The sequence below is a fragment of the Mauremys mutica genome, chromosome 17, assembly GCF_020497125.1.
Source record: "Mauremys mutica isolate MM-2020 ecotype Southern chromosome 17, ASM2049712v1, whole genome shotgun sequence".
Classification (NCBI taxonomy): domain Eukaryota; kingdom Metazoa; phylum Chordata; order Testudines; family Geoemydidae; genus Mauremys; species Mauremys mutica.
The window spans coordinates 26909142-26935874 of record NC_059088.1 but is presented as its reverse complement, the minus strand read 5'-3'; the positions used below and the strand labels follow the sequence as shown (position 1 = coordinate 26935874).

Sequence of the window (26733 nt, the reverse complement as noted above, 5' to 3'; positions counted from 1 at the left end):
AAGGGAGGTTACATAATGGAGGGGGGGCTGCCAACCAGATGGCTGATGTGGGTATCGCAGTGGAGGACTGTGAGCTCGGATATTGTTAGGGGGCTCCCTGCTGCCCTTCCATTTTTATTTCTTGTACCTAAAACAACTTCTAGCCACAGCATGACAGGCTCTGCGATGAAATAGACAGAACCATCGAAGGTAGAAGGAGCCGTGTCCGTTTCAGACCCGCCCGCCTCCCCTCTCAGCCCTGAGCAAGGCCAGTAAGAGGAACCTTCCCCGACCCAGCGCCCTGGGCTGCTTTGAGCTCACTGCGCGGATTACCACAAAAGGAAAGAGCGTCTCGTGGGGGAAGTTGTAGAGCTGTGGGGCAGGTCATTTCTCTGCAGCCACTCAGCCAGACCCTGCCGGCCAACCCACTCCAGCTCTGGGTCTGTTCGGTCCAGACACCCGTTATACGGCCTGACGGCCGCCTGCTCTGCCTGCCCCTCGCTGCCAGGATGGAGGGGGCTCTGCAGCCTTCCCTTCTCTTGCTCCTGCTGGTTTTACAGCCCGGCGGTGAGTGATCTGTCTGAATTCCAGGGCAGGAAACCACCGGTGACAAACAGCGTCCCCTGCAAACCCTGCACTTGGGTCCCCATCGTCCTCTCCAGCAGCTGGGGGATAGACCAGTGGGAAACTGCCCAGACCCTGAAGAGCCCAGGGTGGCCAGGAGAGGGGTAGGCAGGCCCTGTGAGTCCCTGGGCTTTGGGGCCTGCATCTCCCTTCAGCAGATGGCAGAGAGATGACACTGGGAGGGGAAGAGATGGGGGGGGTGGGATAACAAAAGGAGAAGCACAGAGCGATGGGGGGCTCTGGGGCTGGGAGACAGGAGGACTTGGGGGAGGGAAAAGGAGGGGTCAGGGGCACTGCATTGGGGAGAGGACGGAGGGGGACTCCTGCAAGGTGGCCATATTGCAGCAGGGGATGCACTGAGCCCCTGTCCTTAGGGGTATCAGAGCGGTGGGCAGGGGCAGCGTCATGACTGCTCTCCTGGTGGCTCCAGGCAGCTGCCTGATCTTCTGGGTCGACACCAGCAATGGCTGAGATGTTCCAAGCCCGCTGGGGATCGGAGCCCTGGAAAGGGCTGATCCTCCATTGCCCTGGGTGTGAAATGTCCCCGGTTCACAATGGCGGCATTTCACACTCGCTTTGCACTGGGGAAAATGGCCCTGCAAGGTGCAGAGCGATGGAGAATCAGGCCCAGGATCTTCTCAGCCTCTGTTTATTTTCGCTTCTGCCTGTGCATACCCTGGCCCCAGACGTTACCACAGGTGGAGATGTTGAAAAACTCAGAAATGCTGTTCCAGCTGCTGCCAGCACCAACCAGCCCTAGGAAGGGCCCAAGCTCCCCTCTCCTGCCAACCTAAGGGCTACGGAGAGGCTGGGTCAGGACCCTGAGATGCTAGTCACGTTTCTCAGCCCTTTGAGGTTCCCATCACATCAGGGACCCGGCTGCTAAAGCACCTGGCAGATCATTTGCTACCAGGGGCAGCTCTAGGTATTTTGCTGCCCCAAGCATGGCAGGCAGGCTGACTTCGGCAGCTTGCCTGCGGGAGGTCCCCGGTCCTGCGGATTCGGTGGCAGCCTGTGGGAGGTCCGCCGAAGCCACGGGACCAGCGGACCCTCCGCAGGCATGCTGCCGAAGGCAACCTGCCTGCCTCCCTCGTGGCGACCGGCAGAGAGCCCCCCGTGTCTTGCCGCCCCAGGCACGCGCCTGGAGCCGCCCCTGTTTGCTACATGGAGACACTGACTGCAGCCATTCCCCCTGCTATAGTGTTGGCAGCAAGACCCACCGTTCCCCAGGACCCTGAGACAGAGAGAAAGAGAGAGCTGACTTTGGAGACAGTCAGACACAATCAGCCATTCAAGGGGCTGTAATAGGATTGTCAGCCGCCCTTGAGTCTATGCAGAAAAACACCTTTAAAAACCTGTAACCTGCTCTAGCACAGCGCGGGTCTTTGTCCCCATCTAGTGGCGGCTCCACATAAAAGCGTAGCAGGTTTCAGAGTCTGTGTTAGTCTGTATCAGCAAAAAGAACAGGAGTACTTGAGACACCTTAGAGACTAACAAATGTATTTGGGCACAAGCTTTCGTGGGCTAAAACCCACTTCATCAGATGCAGTTGGTTTTAGCCCACGAAAGCTTGTGCCCAAATACATTTGTTAGTCTCTAAGGTGCCACAAGGACTCCTGTTCTTTTTATAAAAGCGCAAGAGTCCCCTGCTGCTACCACGACTCTCTCCCCCAAGCTTTGATGTGTTCAAGTCTGATCTGGAGCCAGAGCCCTGATCTGGGTCTGAGACACTGCTGCATTATAAATAATAATTCCAGAAGTTTATTACATGCAACTAGAGCTGATTAAAAAAAAGTTTGCAGAAATATCAGCAAATTTGAAAACTTTGTCATTCCATTTCTTTTCTACCATAATTTTTTTTCTGAATGTGCCATAGAATTCATGTAAATGGTTTTTAAAATAATTTTAAAGTGTTTTTTATTTTCAGATTTAATTTTGCTTAGTATTTTCTATATAAAAATTTCCACACATTTTAATTTTTTCAAAATATTCTGTTTTGTAAAATATTCAAAAAAAAATTTTAAAGGCCAAGGTTCGTGCTAGAACTGGTTTGTCATTATGGGAAAATATCTAAAATAATTATATGTTTTTTTTTCTTGTCCCCGTTGAATAAATATTCTAATTAAAATAATATTTAAAGAAAACATTCAGAAACTGAATATTGATAAGAATAATTTCAGATCAGATTAGAGCTGGAGTGGTTGAAGGGGCTTGCGGATGTTTGGCACATCTGGCATTAAATACCTTGCAACCCCAGCTACAAAAGTGCTAAAAAAGTGCCATATGACTACCTGTGTGAATTGAAAAATACTATTTCTTTTGTTTATAATGTTTACAGTGAAAATATTTGTAATCAAAAGTAATAATATAAAGTGAGCACTGTACCCTTTGTATTCTCTGCTGTAATAGAAATCCATATATTTGAAAATGTAGAAAAACATCAAAAATATTTAATGAATTTCAATTGGTATTCTATTGTTTAACAGTGGGATTAATCAATCACTATTAATTTTTTCGTTAATTGCGTGAGTTAACTACAACTAATCGACAGCCCTAATTAAAACCACTTTTGGTTGGATGAAAATTATGTTTCCTCTGGGAATCCTAACCTTAAATCTTCTGCACCTGATTCTCAGTTACACTCAGGCCCCACCCTGTGAAAGGACCTTGGAGTGGGTGTAAATGACAGTGACACCCAGCAGAGATTAGAATTAAGGGCCACTATTTCGAAGTTTAACTACAAGCTGCAGCTGGCCTAGCGAGTACCTGGAGGGAGCACCAGGCTGGCACCCAGGAGACGTGCTTCTCTTCTTGGCTGCTCCACTGGATTTCTGGGTGACCGTGGGCAGGTCATTGCACCACTCTGTGCCTCGGTTTCCCCATCTGCAAGATAGAAATAAGGCTGTTTTACCTCCTGTGTTCATTGTTTTGAGAGCTACTGGTGAAAGGTCCTGTATAAACACTAGGGATTATTATTTTAATTCAAGCTCTGTTACAGGTCCAAGAGACCGGCATGGTATTTAAATACAGCTGTCCCTGCTCACCTCTAAGTCAGGTTTGTGGGAGGCTCATAGCACCTGTTCCATTCCAGTTCTGTGGATAAACAGAGCCCTCCTTCCCCAGGGCTGCCTACCCAGCGCCTCTGAGCTGCTCTAAGTTCACCTCAAACCAGGCTAAGAATGGTCTTGTTTCAGCCCATGTTTCACTGATGAGCTCAGGACTCAGTTAACCCTTCACTCACCTGCTCTTTGTATTTTTGAACCCCCAAGTTGTAAAGAAATGGAAGTGGCTGCAATTGCAGGGGAATCCATCCAGTTACAGCCAGTGAAATTGCCGGAGCCTTGGGCAGAAATCACCTGGAAGGTCACACTAGACTCAGCAGAGACGTATCGAATTGTAACATTTAATAAAGGGGAACCCCCTGACCATGGGTCATCCCCACATTTTATCAGCAGAGTCACTTTCCACCCTGAGAATCTCTCACTGCAGATTGATCCCGTTAAGAAGTCAGACAGTGGCCTCTATACCTTGATCATTGACATTGGAGGAGCCCGTGAAGACATCACAAAGTTCCGTGTCTCTGTGTTTGGTGAGTAGCAAAGATCACGTTTTTCCCTAGTGTGTGTCACTGACGGCAGCCGCCTTCCTCAGCATCTCTCACCAGGGTCTTTCCTTTCAGACCGAGTGCGACAGCCAAACCTCACGGTGCTCTCTGCCTACCCGGAGCTCGGCCAGTGCAACGTTACCCTGTCCTGCTCCGTGCCTGGCGCTGACAGAGTCACCTACAGCTGGTCCCGAGGCACGTCCTGGATCCCGTCTGACAGGGACCATCAGCTCCCTGGGAGCCAATCCCTGCTGCACGTAGTGATTAACGCAGACACCAGTGACGTCTTCTACAGATGTAACGCTAGTAACCGAGCCAGCTGGGCCACAGACACTGTAGATGGCAAATCATTGTGCGACTCCCCAGCCACAGGTAAGTAGTCCTCAGTATAAGCAACCTCGGAGCCTGATTGGCATTAACACTGGGGCCACTTTGTTCTCCTCTAGCAGCACAACAGGGCCTTACAGTGACAGTCCATTCTGTTTCCAGTTGTTATGTATTTGTTAATATATTTACTCTGGCAAAAATATGACTGACAAAGTAGGAGGAAGAGGCTCTGGATTCAGCCTGTAGATTCTCAAGTGTGTTTAGGCTCCTAACTCCCACTGGATGTGAGGAGCCTAAATACCTTTGAAGGTCTGGGCTTTAATCTCTCAGTGCTTCAGTTCCCTAGCTGTAAAATGGAGGGAGAGGGGGTGTTTTTTCATGGCCACGGGGCCTGGGAGCCCCAGTCTGGATCAAGAGCCCCAGGTGCTAGGTGCTGTACAGACCCAGGACAAGTGACACCGTCCCGGGGGTGCTGGGAGGATGGAGACATTGCAGACAGTGAGGTGCGGATACTACAGAGACGAGGCCAGAGAACTCTGCCAGGGCTGCAGTTTTCTCGCGACAGGGTATCAACACGTCACCGCGCAGTCGTGGTCAGTTTAGTACAAATCACGGGTTTGGAGGAAATGGTGAGTAAAGTCTCCTCACCCCACCCCAAATTCAGAGGGGGTCCCCCAAAATCAGAGACTCAGCATCTTTCTCCTTCCCTTCCTCCTTTGCAGCTGCCTACTCCTCACCCCACCGAAGGGGCCCAGACCCCTTGTAACACCACCCTCTAGCCAGGGGGGATGGGAGAATGAGCCTGCCCCACACGCACCCCAGAGAGGCAGCTCCTGCCCTATGAGGCTGGGCTAGGGTGACCAGACAGCAAGTGTGAAAAATCAGGATGGGGGATGGGAGTAATAGGAGCCTATATAAGAAAAAGACCCAAAAATTAGGACTGTCCCTATAAAATCGGGACATTTGGTCACCCTAGGCTGGGCCCAGATTCCTGTTCTGGGCGTCGTAGCTCCATGCGCTGGGTGGCGACGACACTGGCTCAGATTTGGTCTGGCTCCTGTCATGACGGTGCCAAACCTGAGCTGTGCTGCAAGCCCAGGCACCAGGTCACCATGCCCAGGACTTGAGCCCAGCCCCATGGGACAGGAGCCCCCACTGTGGGGTGAGGGCAGGGCTCCAACACCCCATGCACCCCAGTGCGTTTCTCCTCCTCACCGGGCCAGTAGCCCGCCTAGAAAGTCACAGACCCAGAGCCCTGGTATCTGTGACATGTTTGCCCCTGTGACAAACCCGCAGCCCCAATTCTGATGGATGGAGCTGGTCTGCGCCCGAGCCTCCTGCTCCACCCCCTGCCATTGCGTCTGTTCATTTCCAGGCCCCTCGCTGTCCCACTGTGCTGTGAAGGGGATTCTGCTGCTCCTGGCCTTGGGGGCCATGGTCGCCATGACAGCAGCGACTCACGTCCTAACCAGAGACGGGACTGGACCGGATGAAAAGGGAGAAGGAAGGTCTCAGGCAGCAGCTGTCACCGGGCTCGGGGGTTTACGCTGACGCTGCCACAGCTCCGTGGCTTTCACTGCTGTGTTTTTATCAATTGGTAAATCTGTCGGTTCTCACCCAGGATTTCTGTTTCATACCCCATGTAACCCCCTGTACCCACATAGTCACCACCGTTATAGGATTATATGGGTTTTGTTAAGCATTACTGTCCTGTTGCAATGCATGAAGCCTCGCTGTATATGAAGCTGTGAGATTTTGCTGTAGGTTGGTTACTGAAATATGTTGTGAGTCTGGGAAACGCCCACAGAGCAGCTCCTCAGGGGTCTCAAAAGAGTGACCAACACCCAGCCAGGCGTTAAGCAACCAACTCCCCATTCTACAGCAGGGGAGTTGTAAACAACAGGGCTGCCCGGGGGGGAGGGGGGGGGGACAAGTGGGGCAATTTGCCCCGGGCCCCACAGGAGCCCCCACGAGAATATCGTATTCTATAGTATTGCAACTTTGTTTTTATGGAAGGGGCCCCTGAAATTGCTTTGCCCCAGGCCCCCTGAATCCTCTGGGCGGCCCTGGTATACAAAGACAGTGGCTCAGGCACGTACACTATGGGGCGGCCAAACCCCAGGACACAATGTGGACTTTTCAAGCACCTGGAGAACCCTATAAATGAGGGACAGTGACATCGCCCTAGGCGGGGTCTCTCTCTCCTTCCCCATCTCGACTCCTGGCAGAAATGTCACCGGGAAGACAACGAGAAATCTCCTGGAACTGGGGGAAGGGAGGGACCAAACGAGAGAGCTTTTGAGTTCATATGAACTCTGAACTGCAACCTGCCTGCAGTGTTCAGCAGGGTAAGAAAAAGTGTTTGGTTCCAATCTTGCTTAGCCTGATGAAGTTCAGGGTTTAGGATGCCTGTTTACTTTGTATTTCTTATGTAACCAACTCTGACCTTTACGCCTACCACATATAATCACTTCAAATCTCTCTCTCTTTAGTTAATAAATTTATTTCGATGTTTAATCTAAACCAGTGAGTTTGTCTAAAATGTTTGGGGGATCCGCTCAGGTGACAGAGGCTGGGGCGTGTCCATTACCCTTTGACGGAGTGGCAAGCTCATTAATGAGCTTGTATTGATCAAGAAGGCCTTGAGCGGTGTAAGACGCACATTTCTGGGGGGCAAGGCTGGGGGAATTTGCTGGGGTCCCCCTGCATGCAGTTCAGGAGTGGCTTGGGAGAGCCTCCAGGTAACTTTGCTGGGTGCACCTCTGCTCGCTGCTGGCTGAGTGACCAGAGCCTGGAGGGGTTTGCAGCTCACTGGCAGAGCAGTGTAAGAGACGGCCTGGGCAGGTGAGTTAAAGGGGCACAGAGGTTCCACAGTCCGGATGACACCCCGGAGCACGTCACAGTGGGCAGAGGGCGAGGTTCTGCTATTTGGTGCTGTTGGTTCTGTCTAGGGATCCCAGGGTACTTTGCTACAGTCGAGGTGTTAGGCCTGGGGCTAAATCCAAGTGTTGGTGAATTACATTGGTGCCCTGCTTTCCCCTCCACTTTAATCAGATGCAGTGGAGGCTTCCCCGCCCATAAACACTGTTTACTGGTGCACAGTAGCCGCTAAACGGCTGGCCCATTCCACCCCAGAGGAGGCTGCATTTCCATGTTGGCATTTCACTCCCCAAACTTAGAAAAGCACATTGGGATTGTACGGCTTTTCAGAATGCCTGCGGCGGCCCCTTTGTACCCCAGTCAGGAGAGAGGAAATCAGGCCATCAATGAAAATGCTACCAGTGGCCGACTGGGAAATCGAAGCAGCCAGCACCGCGTGGAAGTGTTTTACCCCAAGCCAGGCTGTCACACCCAGCTGGGGTGACCCTAGCCAGGCTGCCTCATGGATCAGGGAGGGGCTGTGAACGGCCATTTAGAAAAGCCATTGGAACACGCCCTGGAAGCCATTTCTACCAGCACAAACCAGAGGTCAGAGACACCAGTGAACCATTGATCCAGGGATGGGTGCAACCAGTGTGTAGGGGGCAGAGGGGAGAGGTCACAAATGGGAACAGATTCCCTTTACTCTCTTCTCTGATAACTGTCCCCTTAATGCAACTCCCAACAACTCCTGGCCTCTACAAAAAAAAAATCATTTTTTGCCAGGAACAATAATACCTGCTCTTCTAAGTAGATGTCCAAGTGCTTTACAAAGTGGGTCAGTATCATTTCCCCCTTTTTAAAGCTGGGGAAACTGAGGCAGAAGGCAGAGAAGTGACTTATTCATGATCACCCAGAGGCCAAGCAAGGAATCAAAGCCAAGTCTCCTGGTCCAGGGCTCTAACCACTAGGCAATGCTGTCTCCCTTCTACAATAGGAGACTCCTGTCCTGTCCCCTGCGCTCAGTCAGAATCGTCCCCGTAAAGTTCATGACACGTGTCTGCCCCAGCACTAAATTGGGCCCCTTTCTGGAAAGTTGCCATTGCACGAGTGCTGTGATGCCGGCTGCCCAGGCAGGTCCTTTCCTGGGTCACGAATGCCCTAACCCGTTACACCTGGAGCTGGTTGAATGTTTCCCATCAGAATGGGCTCCAGTTAGGTTTGGGTTCTTTTCATATAGAAAACTGGGGGGTTGGCCAAATGCAAATGTTCACAGGAAGCGGCTGCTTCACGCTACAGTTGTTTGATTTTTCCATCCGAAAACTGAAATCCTCAAAAACAAGGTTGTGGCTGAAACAGTTTTGGCTGCTGAAGACAAACAAACAAAACAACTTTCCATTTTCCACTGTAGGAAGTTTCAAAACCAAACTTCGAAACTTTCTGCTGAAAATCCCTACAAACCATTTTCTTCTAATCACTGTTTTCCTTGCAAGCCCGCACCACCTATTTTCCAACCAGCTCTGTTTAAAATTCCCCCATGTCTTGCACATCGGGAACGGCCAGAATTATCTCCTGCCGCACACACCCGTCATGACCAGCTACAGCAGTGATCAGAATTTTTTAAAACGTCACGTTGAATTGCAACAAGCCAGGGCAAAATGTCCCTAGAAATCAGTCTGATTTGTTTCCTGGTTTTTCAACCAGGTCTTATGAAGACCATTAAAAACCAAGCTTTCAAAACTACGAATATCCTGTTGTCTCTACACCACTTCCTCTGTTGAGCAACAAAACCTTCCTTCTCCATAAACCCTGCTCAGCTTCAGTCTCACACACGCAGAGTTTCATGTGCTCTGCAGAGTTCTTACGAGCCGGACTGTACCCGTTCAGCAGCCGGGTTTCCACAAAAAACAGCGAGGGGAATTTGCACTCCACCTGGGGGTTATATCATTTACATACCTTTCAGCAGGGGAGTCACAAGATCCTCCTGCCCCACCACTCTGAGCTCTTTGCCTAGCTGGTCTGGATATCTGCTCTGTAGACTGATTACTCCTGGCTCAGCAGCCTGTCCCATCCTGCGCTGCCACGATGCTCGGACCTCTGCAGCCTTCTCTTCTCTTCCTCCCGCTGGCTTTCCAAGCTGCAGGTAAGTAACAATTAAAGGGCAGGGTGAAAGAGCAGTAAGCCAGCAGGCCAGCCACATGGTCGTAGCTAGAAGTCTCTGAGATCTGATGAAGCCAGTTGTTTGTGGGGTGGATAGACTAGTTTTATTTGAAAAGAAATGAACAAAAACCCAGCATCTGGGCTCACTGAGGGTCTGTCTACACCAGGGGTCAGCAACCTCTGGCACGCGGCTCGCCATGGTAAGCACCCTGGCAGGCCAGGCCAAGCACCCTGGCAGGCCAAGCCAGGCCAGTTTGCTTACCTGCTGCGTCCGTAGGTTCGGCCGATTGCAGCTCCCACTGGCCGCAGTTCGCTGCTCCAGGCCAATGGGGGCTGTGGGAAGCGGCGCGGGACAAGGGATGTGCTGGCCACGGCTTCCCGACACCTCCATTGGCCTGGATCGGCGAACCACAGCCAATGGGAGCCGCGATCGGCCGAACCTGCAGATGCGGCAGGTAAACAAACCAGCCCAGCCCGCCAGGGTGCTTACCGTGGCGAGCTGTGTGCCAGAGGTTGCCAACCCTTGGTCTACACAGCAATCAGGAGGTGTGATTGCACCCTCTGTAGGCCTAACACAGCTCGCTAGAGGAAAACTAGCCAGCTAAAAATAGCAGTGAAACTGCAGCAGCATGGGTAGGGACATGGACTAACCACTTGGGCTTGGGCAGGTACCCAGGGATCTGGGCTGGCTTATACTCAGTGAGCCAGTCTGTGCCAGCCCAGCTTCACTGCTATTCTTAGCCAGCCAGATCAATGGAAGGTAGCTCAGTGATGCCTGCACAGGCCCCCTGATTGCACGGTAGACACGTCCTTGGAGAGCTGCTCCCATCACAAAGCATTAGCTGGCACCGGGTCTTGGGCTGAGTGAGACTCGCAGCTACGGGAGATGTGGAGGAGGCTCCAGGCACATCACCAGCTCTGGGGAGGGGATTCAGGCCAGCAGCATGGGGCCTGGAGAGCAGGTTTGACATGCTTAGACAGAGCTGCGTGGGGGGCTCCGGACTGGAATAGCATTGGGCACTGCGGGTCCGGACTGAGACGCACTGGCTGAGTTGTGTGGAGCAGGGTAAAACGGGTATTTCGCAAGTCATAAAGCGGGTGCATTAGCAGAGCTGGACAGCAAAGTCTGCCGAGCTGAGAGCTCTTGCGGAAAAGGGTGACCCCCTGGGGGGCTGGCACGCTGCCGGGGGTCCTCCCAAGGGGCTGGCTACAGGCCGGGGACTAGCACAGAGCAGTGGGTTGGATCCATGGCAGACGACACAGTCGTGCGGCTCCGAACCGGATTAGAAGCTTTGGTGAGCGTTTACACTTCTCACTTTTGGTCAGGGCCGGAAGCAAAGGCTGAGAGGCTGGGCGGCTCTGTGGGCTGGGTGTCAAGTCCCTGCTCTGCTGCAGACCCCGTGTGTGACCTTGGGCAAGTCACTTAGTCTCTCTGCGCCTCAGGTCCCCTCTCTGAAGGTGGGGGCGACAACCCCTGTGTTAGGAGGAGAACTCCGTCAGAGACAGGGAGGGGTCTGGATACTATCGCCAGGGGAGCAGCGCTGTCCCGCAGGTGCACGTCTATCTGCTGTAATATCGGGCTGAGCAAGGCGGGCACGGGGCTGTGGTGGGCGAGGAGACGACCAGAAGGGGGGATGGAAAGAAGGGCAGAAAAGAGGGAAAAAAGCAGAAGAGGAAGAGAGAAAACAGGGGGCGGGGAGGCACTCGGGGCTTGTTTAATCTGCATCTAAAAACCTTCTTCCCCCACCTCAGCTCCCTCTCCATTTCCAGCCCAGTTCTACTCTTGCTAGACCAGGGGTGGGAAAACTCTTTGGCCCGAGGGCCACATCGGGGTGCAAAACTGTATGGAGGGCCGGGTGGGGAAGGCTGTGCCTCCCCAAATAGCCTGGGCCCGCCACCTCTCTGCCCCCTCCCACTTCCTGCCCCCTGACTGCCCCCTCAGAACCCCCAACGCATCCAACTCCCCCACTCCTTGCCCCCTGACCTCCCCCTCCCAGGACCCCCTGCCCCAACCACCCCCCTGGGGACCCCACCCCCTATCCAACCCCCCCTCCTTGTCCCCTGACTGCCTTCACCCCTATCCACACCCCCGCCCCCTGACAGGTCCCCCAGGACTCCCATGCCTATCCAACCCCCTCCCGTTCCCCGTCCCATGACTGCCCCTCCAGAACCTCCACCCCATCCAACTGCTCCCTGCTCCCTTCCCCCTGCCTGCCCCCTAGGACCCTCTGCCCCTCATCCAACCCCCACTGGCGGCACGCAAGCTGAGGCTGCGGGGGAGGGGGGAGCAGCAGGAGAGGGGCCGGGGGCAGCCTCCCCGGCTGGGAGCTCAAGGGCCAGGCAGGACAGTCCTGTGGGCCGGATATGGCCCGCAGACCGTAGTTTGCAGGGCTTGTGCAGCCTGCTTTCCCCCTGCACCCAGGAAAGTTGCCCGGCTGTACCAGGGAAGAATAGACACCTTAACAATAAACTGACAGGCAGTATAATATCCCAGAGGCCAACAAAGGGCACCAGCTCTGTGGGGCAGGGACTGTCTCTGTTCTGTGCTTGTACAGCACCTCACACCCTGGACCTGGTCCGGGACTGGGGTAATGTAGGCAATGGTTTATTTATTCTTATCCTCTGCGGCAGGTTCTCTGTGGAGATATTTTAACAGGTGCACGGGGGAGAACTTGGTCCGTCTGTGATAGGAGGCGGGGGAGGGGTTTGTTCTGGCTGGATCTTACAGTTTCCTTTTCTTCTGTCTTCCCAGCTGCAGGAGCCTCTGGAGGAGAGTCGGGGCCCGTGAGGCTGAACGGGATTCAAGGAGAGTCGGTCACTTTCTCTCCTGCGGTTCCAACAGGAACCCTGGTTACCAGCATAGCCTGGAATGCAAAATCAGTTATAGCAATTGTGGCACCAGGAAAACAAGCCCCCCTCACTGTGATAGATCAGCATTACACAGAGCGACTGAGAGTCCCTGACGGGAGCTACTCACTGGAACTCACTGACCTAAGCCAGGAGGACACGGGCACATACACAGCACAAATAACCATACAGGGAATCACTAAACCCACCTTACAGAGATTCGACCTGCACGTGTACAGTAAGTCGCGGGTGGAGATTTCAGCCCCTTTCTCTCCACAGCAGATGGATGGTTCTGGATTCTGGTTGTTCAGTTTGTTGCCACGAGGGGCGTTGCTGGGGGATGCGGCCGGGGCAGGGGGAGGATGGTCTGTGGTGGCAGGTTCCATGGCAGCGCTGGATGAAGTGAGCTTTGCACTCTGGCATGGCAGGCTCTCGATACTCGTATCGCTGTCGTGATCTCCCAGCCCTGTCCCCTGGGCATTTCCGGCAGCTGCTGGTGAGACTCTGCACAGCTTGTGGCACAGAAACCTTCTCTTGATGAGCTAGACACATGAGCCTCTTCAGTCCCTCGCTATAAGGCAGGTTGTCCAGGCTGCCAATCGTTCTCGTCACTCTTTTCTGAACCCTTCCCAGGTGGAGCTCAGACCAGAAGGGTGGCTCTGGGGCTTGGGTTCAAATCCCTGCTCTGCCACAGGCTTCTTGCATGACCCTGGGCAAGTCACTTAGCCACTGTGTGCCTCAGTTCCCATCTGTACAAAGGGGATTAAAGCCCTGCCTCACAGGGGTGCTGCAAGGATAAAGACTGAGAGACTCTACCATTATGGGGGCCATTTAAGCACTTTAGATAGAACCACACAGGGCCTGATCCATAGCCCCTTGAAGTGAGAAGGAAGCTGCGCTCTTGGCCTTTCTGCAGCTATACTGCATAGCAAACTCACACCTGATTTGCAGCCCCCCTCTCCGGATCTTGTCCAGCCACTCCACTCCGTGTAGGTTCTTCCACTGCCCTCATCACTGCGGTATCCGGGCACCTTCCAGTGGTGCACTGAGCAACGTGACAACATCTCTCACGGGTTGTTTGTTCTCTCTCGTCTTCTCCCCCTTTCAGAATTACACGATTTCCAAATTCACCTGCACAGCAGGTGCCAGAACCAGCTGTCATCACTGATGAGTTTTTTTTCCTCCCAAACAGAACGACTGACAGAGTCATATATCAAAATCTTCCCCGTGCAGGACTCCATGTGCACTGTGAATGGGACGTGTAACGTCGCCCTGCACTGCACCCTCAGAGGGGGAGGAGAGGATGTGACCTACACCTGGAACCAGATAGCAGAGAGCACGGTTGTCTCCAGTGAGGGATCCATTTTCATCTCGCACAGACTCAGAAGTGGAGTCTCACCTGTTACCTGCACGGCCAGGAACCCCATCAGCAGCAGCTCAAAATCCATTTCTCTCCAGGAATTTTGTGAAGGTGACATTCTACAGCAACAAGTCCTGTTAGCAGTCATTCTTGCTGTATGTGCCATTTCTGATGGTAGTTGTAGCCAATCCACTTAGGGCTAAAATGTGCCCCAGCAACAGCAGATCAAAAACTATCCACCTGGAGACGGTTCAGGGAAGAGCTACAACAAGAATTCAAGGTTTGGGAAACAAAAATTTATGAGGCGAGACGTTAGAAGCTCAATCTAGTTAGTTTAAGAGAAGGTTGGCAGGTGACTGGATCTTAGCCTACAAGTCTCAGTGATTTCCGATTGCAGAGGGATCTTTAATCTAGCTGAAGAGAGCACGAGATCCAATGGCGGGAAGCTGGGGTCAGGAAGGAATTTGCCCCTAGGTCAGATTGGCAGAGACCCTGCTTTTCTTTCACATTCCTCTGTAGCATGGGGTGCGGGTTCCTTCCTCTGTTGCACTCTATGGGTGCAGCAACCATAGGGCGTCACCAATTGCTCCCTGCGTGAACCAATCACGTCACGTTTCTTCCTTCAGGTTCTGCGAGCAGCCTAGTGAGCTATTGCCAGGTGAAGGGGATTCTCCTGCTGGTGGTGCTGGGCGCCCTGGTCACAGCCATCGTCGCGGTGCACGTCCTCACCCGGGACAAAGAGAGGCTGGATTGAGCCGAAGGGCCAGTGCAAGGAGCTTTCCTTGCTGCTTGGGGCGACGTCTGCATCTGCAACGGGGTCTTTTCACTCCCCTACTGCAAACGGGCGCCGCAGCAGCACAGCTGTCGATGGGCCTGGGTTTGGAGCCATCCCGGCTCCTTTGCCCGGCCGTGCTGGGGCTCAGCATCCGGAGCCCCCTACACCTGACTGCGAATGGGTCACCACCACCTCCTGGCTGGGCACGGTGCTGCCAGTGCTCTGCCTCAGTTTCTCCAGTATATGTCTCCCCACCTGCTCTGACTGGCTCAGCTCTCTGGCTGGAAGCTCAGCCCCCTTCCAGGGTATCAGAGTCCAACCACACACAAGACATAGGAGCCTTTGTCCCAGCTGGGCTGAGCACCTGCCCCTGCATCACGCCCCGCGCTGCGGCCATGCTGAGAGTCACTGGATCCCTGTGACCAGGCCTCTGGCTAGGGAACGGCCTGGCACTCGGCTCCCAGTGACTCAGGCCAGTGTTTCATCGGCACTGAGCTCCCTGACCCCTCGCTGCCAGCGGGAAGGGGCCTTGCCGTGAATGTGGGAGCCCTGGGGGCCCAATCTCTGGCCCTTGCACACTGGAGATAATGGGAGCCCTGGTGTCCTGAGCCGCCGACCCTCAAGGCCTAGCGTGACAGGCTCTCTGGGGAAATAGACAGAACTTTCCAATACTGCAGGAGCCGTGTCCGTTTCAGATCCACCCACCGCCCCTCTCAGCCCTGAGCAAGGCCAGTAAGAGGAACCTTCCCCAGCCCAGCGCCCTGGGCTGCTTTGAGCTCACTGCGCAGGTTACCACAAAGGAAAGAGCGTCTCGTGGGGGAAGCTGCAGAGCTGAGGGGCGGGTCATTTCTCTGCAGCCTCTCGGCACCATCAGGGATCGGCCACTCAGCCAGACCCTGCTGTCTAACCCGCTCCGGCCCTGTTCGGTCAGGACACCCATTATACGGCCTGACGGCTGCCCGCTCTGCCTGCCCCTCGCTGCCAGGATGGAGGGGGCTCTGCGGCCTTCCCTTCTCTTGCTCCTGCTGGTTTCACAGCCCGGCGGTGAGTGATCTGTCTGAATTCCAGGGCAGGAAACCACCGGTGACAAACAGCGTCCCCTGCAAACCCTGCACTTGGGTCCCCATCATCCTCGCCAGCAGCCGGGGGATAGACCAGTGGGAAGCTGCCCAGACCCTGAGGAGCCCAGGGTGGCCAGGAGAGGGGTAGGCAGGCCCTGTGAGTCCCTGGGCTTTGGGGCCTGCATCTCCCTTCAGCAGATGGCAGAGAGATGACACTGGGAGGGGAAGAGATGGGGGGGGTTGGGATAACGAAAGGAGAAGCACAGAGCGATGGGGGGCTCTGGGGCAGGGAGACAGGAGGGCTTGGGGGAGGGAAAAGGAGGGGTCGGGGCACAGCGTTGCAGGAAGGACAGAGGAAGACTCCTGCCATGTTGCAGCAGGGGATACACTGAGCCCTGGTCCCTAGGGGTAGCAGGGCGTTGAGCAGGGGCAGGATTATCACTGCTTCCCTGGTGGCTGCTGGCGACTGCTCAGGAGGGTCCACATGGATTAGTGCTTCCCGCTCCCTGCTCCCCACCCCCTGCACAGGGACTGCCGGGGGCCAGCCACACTGTGAGCGTGAGCTGCACACAGAGCCGCAGCCAGGCCGCCAACCTACACAGGCCACTGGAGAGTGACAGAGAGAAAGAGAGAGAGAGAGAGAGAGAGCGAGCCCAGCTCAGGAGCCGAGCGAGGAGGGGTTGGTAGCGGAATGGCGGATGCGACTCAGTGATGAGAATCATGGGGCTGAGATGGCGCGGCCTGATTCTCTGAGTCGACACCAGCGATGGCTGAGATGTTCCAAGCCTGCTGGGGATCGGAGCCCCGGAAAGGGCTGATCCTCCATTGTCCTGGGTGTGAAATGTCCCCGGTTCACAGTAGAGGCATTTCACAGTCACTTTGCACTGGGGGAAACGGCCCTGCAAGGTGCAGAGCGATGGAGAATCAGGCCCAGGATCTTCTCAGCCTCTGTTTATTTTCCCTTCTGCCTGTGCACACCCTGGCCCCAGACGTTACCACAGGTGGGGATGTTGAAAAACTCAGAAATGCTGTTCCAGCTGCTGCCAGCAGCTACCAGCCCTAGGAAGGGCCCAAGCTCCCCTCTCCTACTGACCTAAGGGCTACGGAGAGGTTGGGACAGGACCCTGAGATGCTAGTCGCATTTCTCAGCCCTTTGAGGTTCCCATCACATGAGGGACCCGACTACTAAACGCCTGGCAGATCATTTGCTACGTGGAGACACTGACTGCAGCCATTCCCCCGCTATAGTGTTGGCAGCAAGACCCACCGTTCCCCAGGACCCAGAGGCAAAGAGAGAGAGAAAGAGAGAGGTGACCTTAGAGACAGTCAGACACAATCAGCCATTCAAGGGGCTGTAACAGGATTGTCAGCCGCCCTTGAGTCTATGCAGAAAAACACCTTTAAAAACCTGTAACCTGCTCTAGCACAGCGCGGTTCTTTGTCCCCATCTAGTGGTGGCACCACAAAAAAGCACAAGAGCCTCCTACTGCTCCCTGGTCTGTCTCTCGAAGTCTGATCTGGAGCCAGAGCCCTGAGTGGGGCTCTGAGGAACTGCTGCATTATAACAATTATAATAAATAAATGAATAATAAATAATAAAAATAATTAATAATAATTCCAGAAGTTTATTAAATTGCAACTAGAGCTGATAAAAAAAGTTGCAGCAATTTTTCTCCCATAATTTTTTTTTGTGAGTGTTTCATGAAATTCATTTCAATGAATGAATTTAAATGATTTCTATACATTGATAAATGATTTTTTAAATATAATTTTGGAAAGTGTTTTATTTTCAGAGAGAAATCAAAATTTGAAATTTTGGAAAAAAATAGTGAAAATGAAGAAAAATTTTTTCACAGAACTACCAATGCATTCAATAGTTTTACTTAGTATTTTCCATGTAAAAAATTCCAAAAATTGTAATTTTTCAAAATAAGCTGTTTTGAAAAAATATTCATTTTTTTAAAAGGCCAAGGTTCATGCTAGAACTGGTTTGTCTTTTGGGGAAAATATCTAAAATAATTATATTTCTTGTCCCCATTGAATAAATATTCTAATTAAAAAGAATATTGAAAGAAAAAAATCAGAAACTCAATACTGATAAGAATAATTTCAGATCAGCCAAGAGTAGATTAGAGCTGGAGTGGCTCAAGCATGAAGGGGCATACAGATGTTGGGTACATCTGGCATTAAATACCTTGCAACCCCAGCTACAAAAGTGCTAAAAAGGTGCCATGTGAATACCTGTATGAGGTGAATTGAAAAATACTATTTCTTTTGTTTATCATTTTACAGTGAAAATATTTGTAATCAAAAGTAATAATATAAAGTGAGCACTGAACACTTTGTATTCTCTGTTGTAATAGAAATCAATATATTTTAAAATGTAGAAAAACTTCCAAAATATTTAATGAATTTCAATTGGTATTCTATTGTGTAACAGTGCAATTAATTGCTATTATTTTTTTAATAACAATTAATTTTTGACTTAATTGCGTGAGTTAACTGTGACTAATCGACAGCCCTAATTAAAACCACTTTTGGCTGGATGAAAATTATGTTTCCTCTGCGAATCCGAACTTTCTCAGGTTTCAGAGTAGCAGCCGTGTTAGTCTGTATCCGCAAAAAGAACAGGAGTCCTTGTGGCACCTTAGAGACTAACAAATTTATTTCAGCATGAGCTTTTGTGGGCTACAGCCCACTTCTTTGGATGCAGAGATCTCAGTTACACTCAGGCCCCACCCTGTGAAAGGACCTCGGAGTGGGTGTAAATGACAGTGACACCCAGCACAGAATAGAATTAAGGCCCACTGTTTCGAAGTTTAACTACAAGCTGCAGCTGGCCTAGCGAGTACCTGGAGGGAGCACCAGGCTGGCACCCAGGAGACGTGCTTCTCTTCTTGGCTGCTCCACTGGATTTCTGGGTGACCGTGGGCAGGTCATTACACCACTCTGTGCCTCAGTTTCCCCATCTGCAAGATAGAAATAAGGCTATTTTACCTCCTGTGTACATTGTTTTGAGAGCTACTGGTGAAAGGTCCTGTATAAAAACTAGGGATTATTATTTTAATTCAAACGTTGTTGCAGGTCCAAGAGACCGACATGGTATTTAAATACAGCTGTCCCTGCTCACCCTTAGAGAGCGTTGCTCCAAGTCAGGTTTGTGGAAGGCTCATAACACCTGTCCCATACCTGTGCTGTGGATAAACAGAGCCCTCCTTCCCCAGGGCTGCCTACCCAGCGCCTCTGAGCAGCTTCAAATTCACCTCAAACCAGGCTAAGAATGGTCTTGTTTCAGCCCATGTTTCGCTGACAAACTTGGGACTCAGTTAACCCTTAACTCACCTGCTCTTTGTATTTTTGAACCCCCAGGTTGTAAAGAAATGGAAGTGGCTGCAATTGCAGAGGAATCCATCCAGTTACAGCCAGTGAAATTGCCGGAGCCTTGGGCAGAGATCACCTGGAAGGTCACACTAGACTCAGCAGAGACGTATCGGATTGTAACATTTAATAAAGGGGAACCCCCTGACCTTGGGTCATCCCCACATTTTATCAACAGAGTCACTTTCCACCCTGAGAATCTCTCACTGCAGATTGATCCCGTTAAGAAGTCAGACAGTGGCCTCTATACCTTGATCATTGACATTGGAGGAGGCCGTGTCGACATCACAAAGTTCCGTGTCTCTGTGTTTGGTGAGTAGCAAAGATCACGTTTTTCCCTAGTGTGTGTCACTGACGGCAGCCGCCTTCCTCAGCATCTCTCACCAGGGTCTCTCCTTTCAGACCGAGTGCGGCAGCCAAACCTCACGGTGCTCTCTGCCCACCCGGAGCTCGGCCAGTGCAACGTTACCCTGTCCTGCTCGGTGCCTGGCGCTGACAGAGTCACCTACAGCTGGTCCCGAGGCACGTCCCGGATACCGTCTGACAGGGACCATCAGTTCCCTGGGAGCCAATCCCTGCTGCACGTAGTGATTAACGCAGACAGCAGTGACGTCTTCTACCGATGTAACGCTAGTAACCGAGCCAGCTGGGCCGCAGACACTGTAGATGTCAAATCATTGTGTGACTCCCCAGACACAGGTAAATAGTCCTCAGTATAAGCCTTCTCGGAGCCTGATTGTCATTAACACTGGAGCCACCTTGTTCTCCTCTAGCAGCACAACAGGGCCTTACAGCGGCAGTCCGTTCTCTTTCCACTTGTTATGTATCTGTTAATATATCTGTCAGTCATATTTCTGCCTGAGTGAAGTTGGAGGAAGAGGCTCTGGATTCAGCCTGTAGATTTCTGCATTCGTCAGAGCTAGAATTTACCTCAGGGTCCTACACAGCCCCTGACGGGGTCTCCTGCTTCCAGTGAGATCCTGTTTCAACCAAGGAAACTTACGATTCCTTCTCAGCCCCCAGCTCAGGCTCAGAGGAAGGCTGGCTCAGTGGTTAGGGTACTGGGCTTTGGGAAACCGCCGTTTGCTTCCCTGCTCTTACTCACTATGTTCTCCTGGGCAAGTCCCTTGGGCCCAGCTCCTCAAATGTATTTAGGCTGCTGACTCCCACTGGATGTGAGGAGCCCAAATACCTTTGAGGGTCTGGGCCTTAATCTCTCAGTGCCTCAGTTCCCTAGCTGTAAAATGGAGAGTGGGGGTGGTTTTTGCATGGCCGTGGGGCCTGGGAGCCCCAGTCTGGATCAAGAGCCCCCAGTGCTAGGCGCTGTACAGACCCAGGACAAGTGACACCACCCCGGGGGTGCTGGGAGGATGGAGACATTAAAGACAGTGAGTCGTGGTCAGTTTAGTACAAATCACGGGTTTGGAGGAAAAGGTGAGCAAAGTCTCCCCACCCCACCCCAAATTCAGAGGGGGTCCCCCAAAATCAGAGACCCAGCGTCTTTGTCCTTCCCTTCCTCCTTCGCAGCTGCCTCCTCCTCACCCCACCGAGGGGGCCAGAGCCCCCCTGCAGCAGCACCCTCTGGCCGGGGGGATGGGAGAATGAGCCTGCCCCACACGCACCCCACAGAGGCAGCTCCTGTCCTGCAGGGCTGGGCCCAGCTTCCTGTTCTGGGCCTTGCAGCCCCGTGTGCGACGCGACTGGCTCAGATTTGGCCTGGCCGCCCCCTGAGTCACGACTGTGCCAAACCTGAGCTGTGCTGCGAGCCCGGGCACCAGCTTCTTTTAATGTAGAAACTGTCCACCAGGAAAGGGTTCAGGAAAGAGCTACAACAAGAATCTGAGGTCTGGGAAATGCACTTTATAAGGCGAGACGTTAGAAGCTCAATCTAGTTAGTTTAAGAGAAGGTTGGCAGGTGACTGGATCTTAGCCTACAAGTATCAGTGATTTCCGATTGCAGAGGGAACTTTAACCTAGCTGAAGAGAGCACGAGATCCAATGGCGGGAAGCTGGGGTCAGGAAGGAATTTGCCCCTAGGTCAGATTGGCGGAGACCCTGGGTTTTTTTCACTTTCCTCTGCAGCATGGGGCGCGGGTTCCTTCCTCTGTTGCACTCTATGGGTGCAGCAACCACAGAGCGTCCCCGATCGCTCCCCGCGTGAACCAATCATGTCACGTTTCTTCCTTCAGGTTCTGCGAGCAGCCCAGCGAGCTATTGCCAGGTGAAGGGGATTCTCCTGCTGGTGGTGCTGGGCGCCCTGGTCACAGCCATCGTCACGGTGCACGTCCTCAGCCGGGACAAAGAGAGGCTGGATTGAGCCGAAGGGCCAGTGCAAGGAGCTTTCCTTGCTGCTTGGGGCGACGTCTGCCTCTGCAACGGGGTCTTTTCACTCCCCTACTGCAAACGGGAGCCGCAGCAGCACAGCTGTCGATGGGCCTGGGTTTGGAGCCATCCCTGCTCCTTTGCCCGGCCGTGCTGGGGCTCAGCATCCGGAGCCCCCTACACCTGACTGCGAATGGGTCGCCACCACCTCCTGGCTGGGCACGGTGCTGCTGCTGCTCTGCCTCAGTTTCTCCAGTATATGTCTCCCCACCTGCTCTGACTGGCTCAGCTCTCTGGCTGGGTCAGTGCGGAAGCTCAGCCCCCTTCCAGGGTATCAGAGTCCAACCACACACAAGACATAGGAGCCTTTGTCCCAGCTGGGCTGAGTTCTCTGCCCCTTTCCCGTTACCCGTCTGCCCACCCCCTGGACTCAGCTCGCAGTCGCTCTCCTGCCCCTGCAGGGCCCTGCGTTAGGAATCACCCCAGGCACTTCCAAGCTGTCCCCTGGCAGGGCCTTCTGTCCCCCCAGGGAGGCCCAGTCAGGCCTCCCAGTTCCAATCCCTCGCCCAGCTCCCCTCTCCCCTGAGGGCTGTTGGGTCCCTGCTCCTTCCCAGCCAGGGTCTCCCCTTTCCTAGCGTCTCCCTTCCAGCCTGGCCCTGCTACAGGTGCGGCAGGCAGAGCTGACTGGGCTCCCAGCAGCCTAGTGACCCCATGAGCTCCCCGTGGTGTTTGGAAACCCCCCACCCCGCAGCAACGTCCGCCCGGGTGCTGGAGCGACTCCGCAGGGGTCCCCGGAACACGCACTGGGAGTTAATACACACGCGACCCGTCCGGGGGAGCTCACTGCTAGTGAGACCACGTGGTGGTTACAGGTCCCAGATACAGGGGAATTCAGTGATTCTCGGGAGCACCCGGAATGACCCACATACCTAACACAGGTCTGGAGACCAGTCATTGCACTAGCAGGGAGGCCAGCACCGCTCAGTGAGGCTTGGGGGAATTCAGCTTTTATAATGTGACAGATAACACCCAGGGTCATGTTTAAATTCTCCCCACCCATTTTGAATTATTTAAATGTTCACAGTGTAAAAGTAGAATGAATTATACTGTAAAAATAAGAATGGATTAAAGAAATGTTGTATGTACCTTTAAGCAGAAATAAAAAATGTTGAAATACAGGTGCCAGGAAAAGAAACATTAGGCATAAACAATGATGCTAATGGCAAAACATTAACAGAAGATGGGTAATAGTTAGTAAGGAAATAAGATATGCATGCCTAGCCCAAGTAAACTTATCTGATTCTGCTTCCTTTGTTATCTTGTTAAGTTCTCACCCTTTTATCTGTATAAATAAGATAGTTTGTGTCTTGCATGGTGCTCACATTATCTGGGTGTTATTAGCAGAGCGCTGTGCTAATAAAACAGAGTGGTCTGACAAACTGTGAGTCCTGAGTCTAACTTTGACAATTTGGAGGTTCCACCGAGATGGCAACTGTCTTCACTGGGGTTGTGTGATTCCTGACCGTTTTTGTAGGACGACCGTGGCAGCCGGCACCTGGGCATTTGGCCCGAGCGGTCCTCCACCAGAACGGAAAGGCGCACAACCACAGTGAAGTCTATGCCATCGAACCTGTTGGTTCCCACTCTGTTCTGGTAGGGATCCCGGGATCTGACATCAGGAATCCGGTCAGGTAATTATTTCTGGGTATGGCTACACTTACCAATCTGCAGCGCTGGTAGTTGCAACGCTGGTCGTCCAGCTGTGCAGGGCCAGCGCTGGTGTGTGGCCACATTTGCAGTATTTGCAGCACTGTTGGGAGTGATGCATTATGGGCAGCTATCCCAGCATTCAAGTGGCAGCAACGTGCTTTTCAAAAGAGCGGGGTGGGGTGGGGCGTAGTGTGACAGGGAGCGGTGGGAGAGAGAGAGAGTGGATTTTTGGAGCCAACACTGTGTGTTAGCTTCCTGACTTGAAAAATCAGAACATGTTCCCGATCCCTTACCCTTAACTCTTAACTGCAAACAGCCTGCAGCCAACATGACTCCCTTTCTCCCCTCTGCCCCCGCTGTTTCTGTCAAGCAAAATCACTCCCTCCCTGCCTGCCTCATTATCTCATTTGATTGTTCACAGATTGATCACAGCAAACAGGAGCTGTGTTTGTAGATAAACAGCTCCACGATCAACAGAGCTACGGAGCTCGGAGTTCACAACAAAACAAAGAGTAATTTATAAAAGCATTCTGGGATACATCCTTATACCCTGGAGGCCAATCACAGCGCTGGTGTGTGGCCACACTTGATGACCAGCGCTGCAGCACCAGCGCTGGAATCCTTATTCCCCATGCTGAGTGAGGTGTACGGCCAGCGCTGCAGTCAGGGAGTTGCAGCGCTGGAAGTGCCCTGCAGGTGTGGCCACTTACTTTGCAGCGCTGGTGGAGGCTTTCCAGCGCTGCAACTCGCCAGTGTAGCCATACCCTCTGTGTTTTGTCCGGACTGAGGACTGTCTTGTCTCTGTGTCTATCCGTCCTCCTGTGGAGTGTTTGAGTCTGGGTGCCATCTCCATCCGGGGATCGGCTGACCAAGGGGTTCCTGTCCCCACGGTCTGAGTGAGTGGAATCTGTACAATCGCAGCCGCACCGCACTTTGGATAAAACCCTGGGTGTGAAAGCAAGGGCGATTGAGGCAGTAGCCTGTGGGCTCCTTTTGTGTGTTGCACCGGGCATCGCTCTGACGAACCCGAATTTCCTTCTTGTGCGATTGGTGTGTGAAGTCCTCCTGTATGGGTAACGAGACGTCTAAGTCAGGACAGTTCCCTAAACAAACGCCGGCTCATTTTATGTATTTAAGATGGGTCCGGACTCCTGTAAATTTCTGGAAAAATGGTCTAGGCTAACTCAGGGGGATCCCAAAACTCAGTGGCCACTGTTAAAATCTTGGAACAAAGACCGAGTGGATGTCCTAAAGGACAAACTCGGCCAACCTAAAACTAAGTTGGCTAAAGGAGAGGTTAATTGTTTCATGCAGTGGTGGGAAGAGGCAAATTGTAGGTGGACAAAATCAAAACTCGCCTCTCTCAAATATTCAAATAATAAGTTAAAAGCTTTATTAAAAGCCTCCTCTCCCACCACCAGACCGAGCGCTCCCCTTTGCCCCGTTCTCAAAAAAAACCCTCCACCCCGGATCGATCTAAACCCCTTAATACTCCCATCTCATTGTAAAAAGGACAAAAAGCCCCTTGTTCTGTTCCCCTTTGTTGTCTGCCTCAAAAACTGATTCTTTAGTGTTCCACTACCAATTCTGCAAGGAGGGTGGGCTCCTCAACTAGCCCCCACCCTTCCTGGTCCCTTTCCTTGAACATTTCTTTCAAAATTGTGAAGTGACCACAATATCACTCACAAACGGTTCATTGGGGAAAAAAAAAAAAGCAGGATCGGGCCCAGAAAAGCAGGCAAGCAACAGATAAAGAAACTGAAAAACAGGTTGGAAGCCTTAAGGGCATAGTGTTGGGAGTAAGAAAAGCAGTAAGTGCAGGCATGAACCCCTGGAACAATACTTAACATGGTGAAATCTGAGGTGATAAAGGTGTCATTTTGGGAGATAAACAAGTAATTTAAGGAAAGAGAGTGAAAAGTTAACTCTACAAAGGCTGGAGAGAATTAAGCAGTTAAACTTTGTGAAAATGTTAAAAAGGACCATGTTAAAGAGAGAGAATTCTTGGTTTCTTTGCAGCCATTCTGAAGGGAAAATGAGCCCTTTTCCAGAAGAATGCCTGTAAATAATCCAAATATATATACAGCTATGTAAAAACAAAGCAGTGTAAAGGAATGTTAAGGGGGAAAAAAGTGTGTATGTATCTATTTGTCTGTGAAAATATGTAAAGTTCTAAGAATCTAAACCAGCACAACTGGTTTGTAAAACTTCTGTTTTGTAGGTGTAAGATAAATTGGTTTTGTTTTTGTTTTTAATGCCACTAAAAATTCATTTGACTCTTTAATTCAAAGTTTCAAAACTGATAAACCTTTTTGCAAGACACAGGTAATTAGTGTTGTTTGGCTTTGGGATTTAGCATTTAACCCTTAAGGGGTAACTTGATTCTTTATAAAATTTAAAATGTTTTTAAATAAAAACCAAGTCATGGCTGCAATAGTGTTGGAAAATCATAGTGCTAATGAAGCCTTTTTGTATTAGGCCTGAGTGAACCAAAGTTATGCTATGCTTGCCCAAACCGTGTTGGAAAGCTTACAGAACTTATTAGACTGAAGGCCGTGTATCTACCTAAGTCAGCTATTTTGCTTATCAGTTTTATTTGGCTCCCCAGTAAATGCAGCTGTGTTCCCATGAATGTTTCCAAAGTATATAGCACAAAGGGTCGACGGGTGTATCTTGTTTCCCCTTCAGAATGACAAATGTATCCTCAACAGCTGTATGTATCTTGTAGCCCCCACAAAATGATATATGTATCCTGCATATCCAATTATTCCCTAACAGATGCATGTACAGGTTCTACAGGTCAACCAAATGACGTAGACAAACGTAGGCTAAGTTGTTTGTTTCGGGGTATAAAGGTAGGCCCATCTGGCCATGTAAGGTGTGTCTCTTTCTCTGGCACTAGCCGAGAGGAGCACCCGCTCAGCTGACCGATCAATAAAGGGTGTGGTACTCGTCTTCCTGTCTCCGTGCCTCCTTGGTGTAATTAGGTAAGCTCCAGGGGGAAACGGGCCCTTTTGGCTAACAATAGGGCAGTCAAAATCAGGAGAATAGGGAAAGATTCTGGAGTCTTTTTGTTTGGTTGGTTGTTTTTTTTGTAACAATAGCAGATAAAAGCTGTAGTGAAAGAATAAAAAAAAATTAACAGTGCCCCTCTGAAGCAACAGCAGAGGTGAGGTGCACAAAACAAAAAGAAGCAATGTTAAAAAACACTGAGCCTTAAAATAGCTCTGTGTAATCAGACTGTCACTTTAATAAGGGTACATGAAAACTCTAAGAAAAAAGAAACAGTTACATCGTATGTAAAAAAAAATTGTAGTATAGAAGGAATACGCTTTTTCCCTAGGACATGTGCAGTGTATATTGTAGAAAGGGGTAAAAGAAATACAAATGAAATATGCTACTGAATTAAAATCCTATTAGGGCTCCAAAAAGAGCCGCAATAGGCTGTGTTTTCTTTTTCAGATCCCTGTGTGTTAAGACAGAGTCTCTGAGCTTTGCTGATGGCTTTCAATCCAAAAGCCAAGCTTGTGTTGATGCAAATTACCTAACTGATAAAAAAAGGTGACAACTGCTAGCACAAAAGAAGCTGCAAATAAAGAACATATCTGGTCAGCAAACAAATTGCCTACATAAAAGACATGGTATAACAAGATACCTTCAATAGATTTGTGTTGTGTATTTGGTTGTCATGGTTTTTGGTTCCTATGGTAACTGAGTTAGATTATTA

At 51.5% G+C, this 26733-nt stretch overlaps 3 protein-coding genes across 8 annotated transcripts in view; 2 read left to right on the top strand and 1 right to left on the bottom strand.

Moving 5' to 3' along the window:
* Positions 1-9506, bottom strand: part of LOC123352161 (natural killer cell receptor 2B4-like) — a 60255-nt gene extending 50749 nt beyond the window's left edge. For 2 of the 4 annotated variants that reach the window (XM_044991942.1, XM_044991945.1), the window contains exons 1-2: positions 9350-9506; positions 3370-3486 (exon numbers count right to left, since the gene is read on the bottom strand). The gene's annotated coding sequence lies outside the window, so the exon portion shown is untranslated. Of the gene's footprint in view, positions 1-127; positions 279-312; positions 687-3369; positions 3487-9349 lie in introns of those variants that run through there. The other 2 variants (XM_044991943.1, XM_044991944.1) reach the window with 2 other exon arrangements.
* LOC123352163 (natural killer cell receptor 2B4-like) lies at positions 237-14771 on the top strand. 3 transcript variants are annotated; one of them, XM_044991950.1, is made up of 4 exons: positions 237-546; positions 3873-4192; positions 4283-4579; positions 14387-14771. In XM_044991950.1, exons 2-4 carry the CDS (start codon positions 3883-3885, stop codon positions 14512-14514), a joined length of 735 nt encoding a protein of 244 aa, XP_044847885.1. In that variant the 5' UTR covers positions 237-546; positions 3873-3882; the 3' UTR covers positions 14515-14771. The 3 variants fall into 3 exon arrangements, with proteins under 3 accessions (XP_044847885.1, XP_044847883.1, XP_044847884.1); XM_044991948.1 differs by lacking the exon at positions 14387-14771 and adding an exon at positions 5910-6286; XM_044991949.1 differs by lacking the exons at positions 237-546; positions 14387-14771 and adding an exon at positions 5910-6286 and having other exon boundaries at positions 3853-4192.
* A 4190-nt stretch (positions 14772-18961) lies between these two features.
* LOC123352165 (natural killer cell receptor 2B4-like) lies at positions 18962-22264 on the top strand. The gene is made up of 3 exons (XM_044991951.1): positions 18962-19286; positions 19377-19673; positions 21164-22264. The coding sequence occupies exons 1-3, from the start codon at positions 18977-18979 to the stop codon at positions 21289-21291; spliced, it is 735 nt and encodes a 244-aa protein (XP_044847886.1). The 5' UTR covers positions 18962-18976; the 3' UTR covers positions 21292-22264.
* The last annotated feature ends 4469 nt before the right edge of the window (positions 22265-26733 follow it).

What these genes read in the sequence shown, in the direction of transcription:
- LOC123352163 (XM_044991948.1), top strand. Translation starts at nt 3,883, where the DNA reads ATGGAAGTGGCTGCAATTGCAGGGGAATCCATCCAGTTACAGCCAGTG. An exon ending in GTTCCGTGTCTCTGTGTTTG is followed by an intron (nt 4,193 to 4,282) that starts GTGAGTAGCAAA and finishes CTTTCCTTTCAG; the next exon opens with ACCGAGTGCGACAGCCAAAC. An exon ending in GTGCGACTCCCCAGCCACAG is followed by an intron (nt 4,580 to 5,909) that starts GTAAGTAGTCCT and finishes GTTCATTTCCAG; the next exon opens with GCCCCTCGCTGTCCCACTGT.
- LOC123352165 (XM_044991951.1), top strand. Translation starts at nt 18,977, where the DNA reads ATGGAAGTGGCTGCAATTGCAGAGGAATCCATCCAGTTACAGCCAGTG. An exon ending in GTTCCGTGTCTCTGTGTTTG is followed by an intron (nt 19,287 to 19,376) that starts GTGAGTAGCAAA and finishes CTCTCCTTTCAG; the next exon opens with ACCGAGTGCGGCAGCCAAAC. An exon ending in GTGTGACTCCCCAGACACAG is followed by an intron (nt 19,674 to 21,163) that starts GTAAATAGTCCT and finishes TTCTTCCTTCAG; the next exon opens with GTTCTGCGAGCAGCCCAGCG.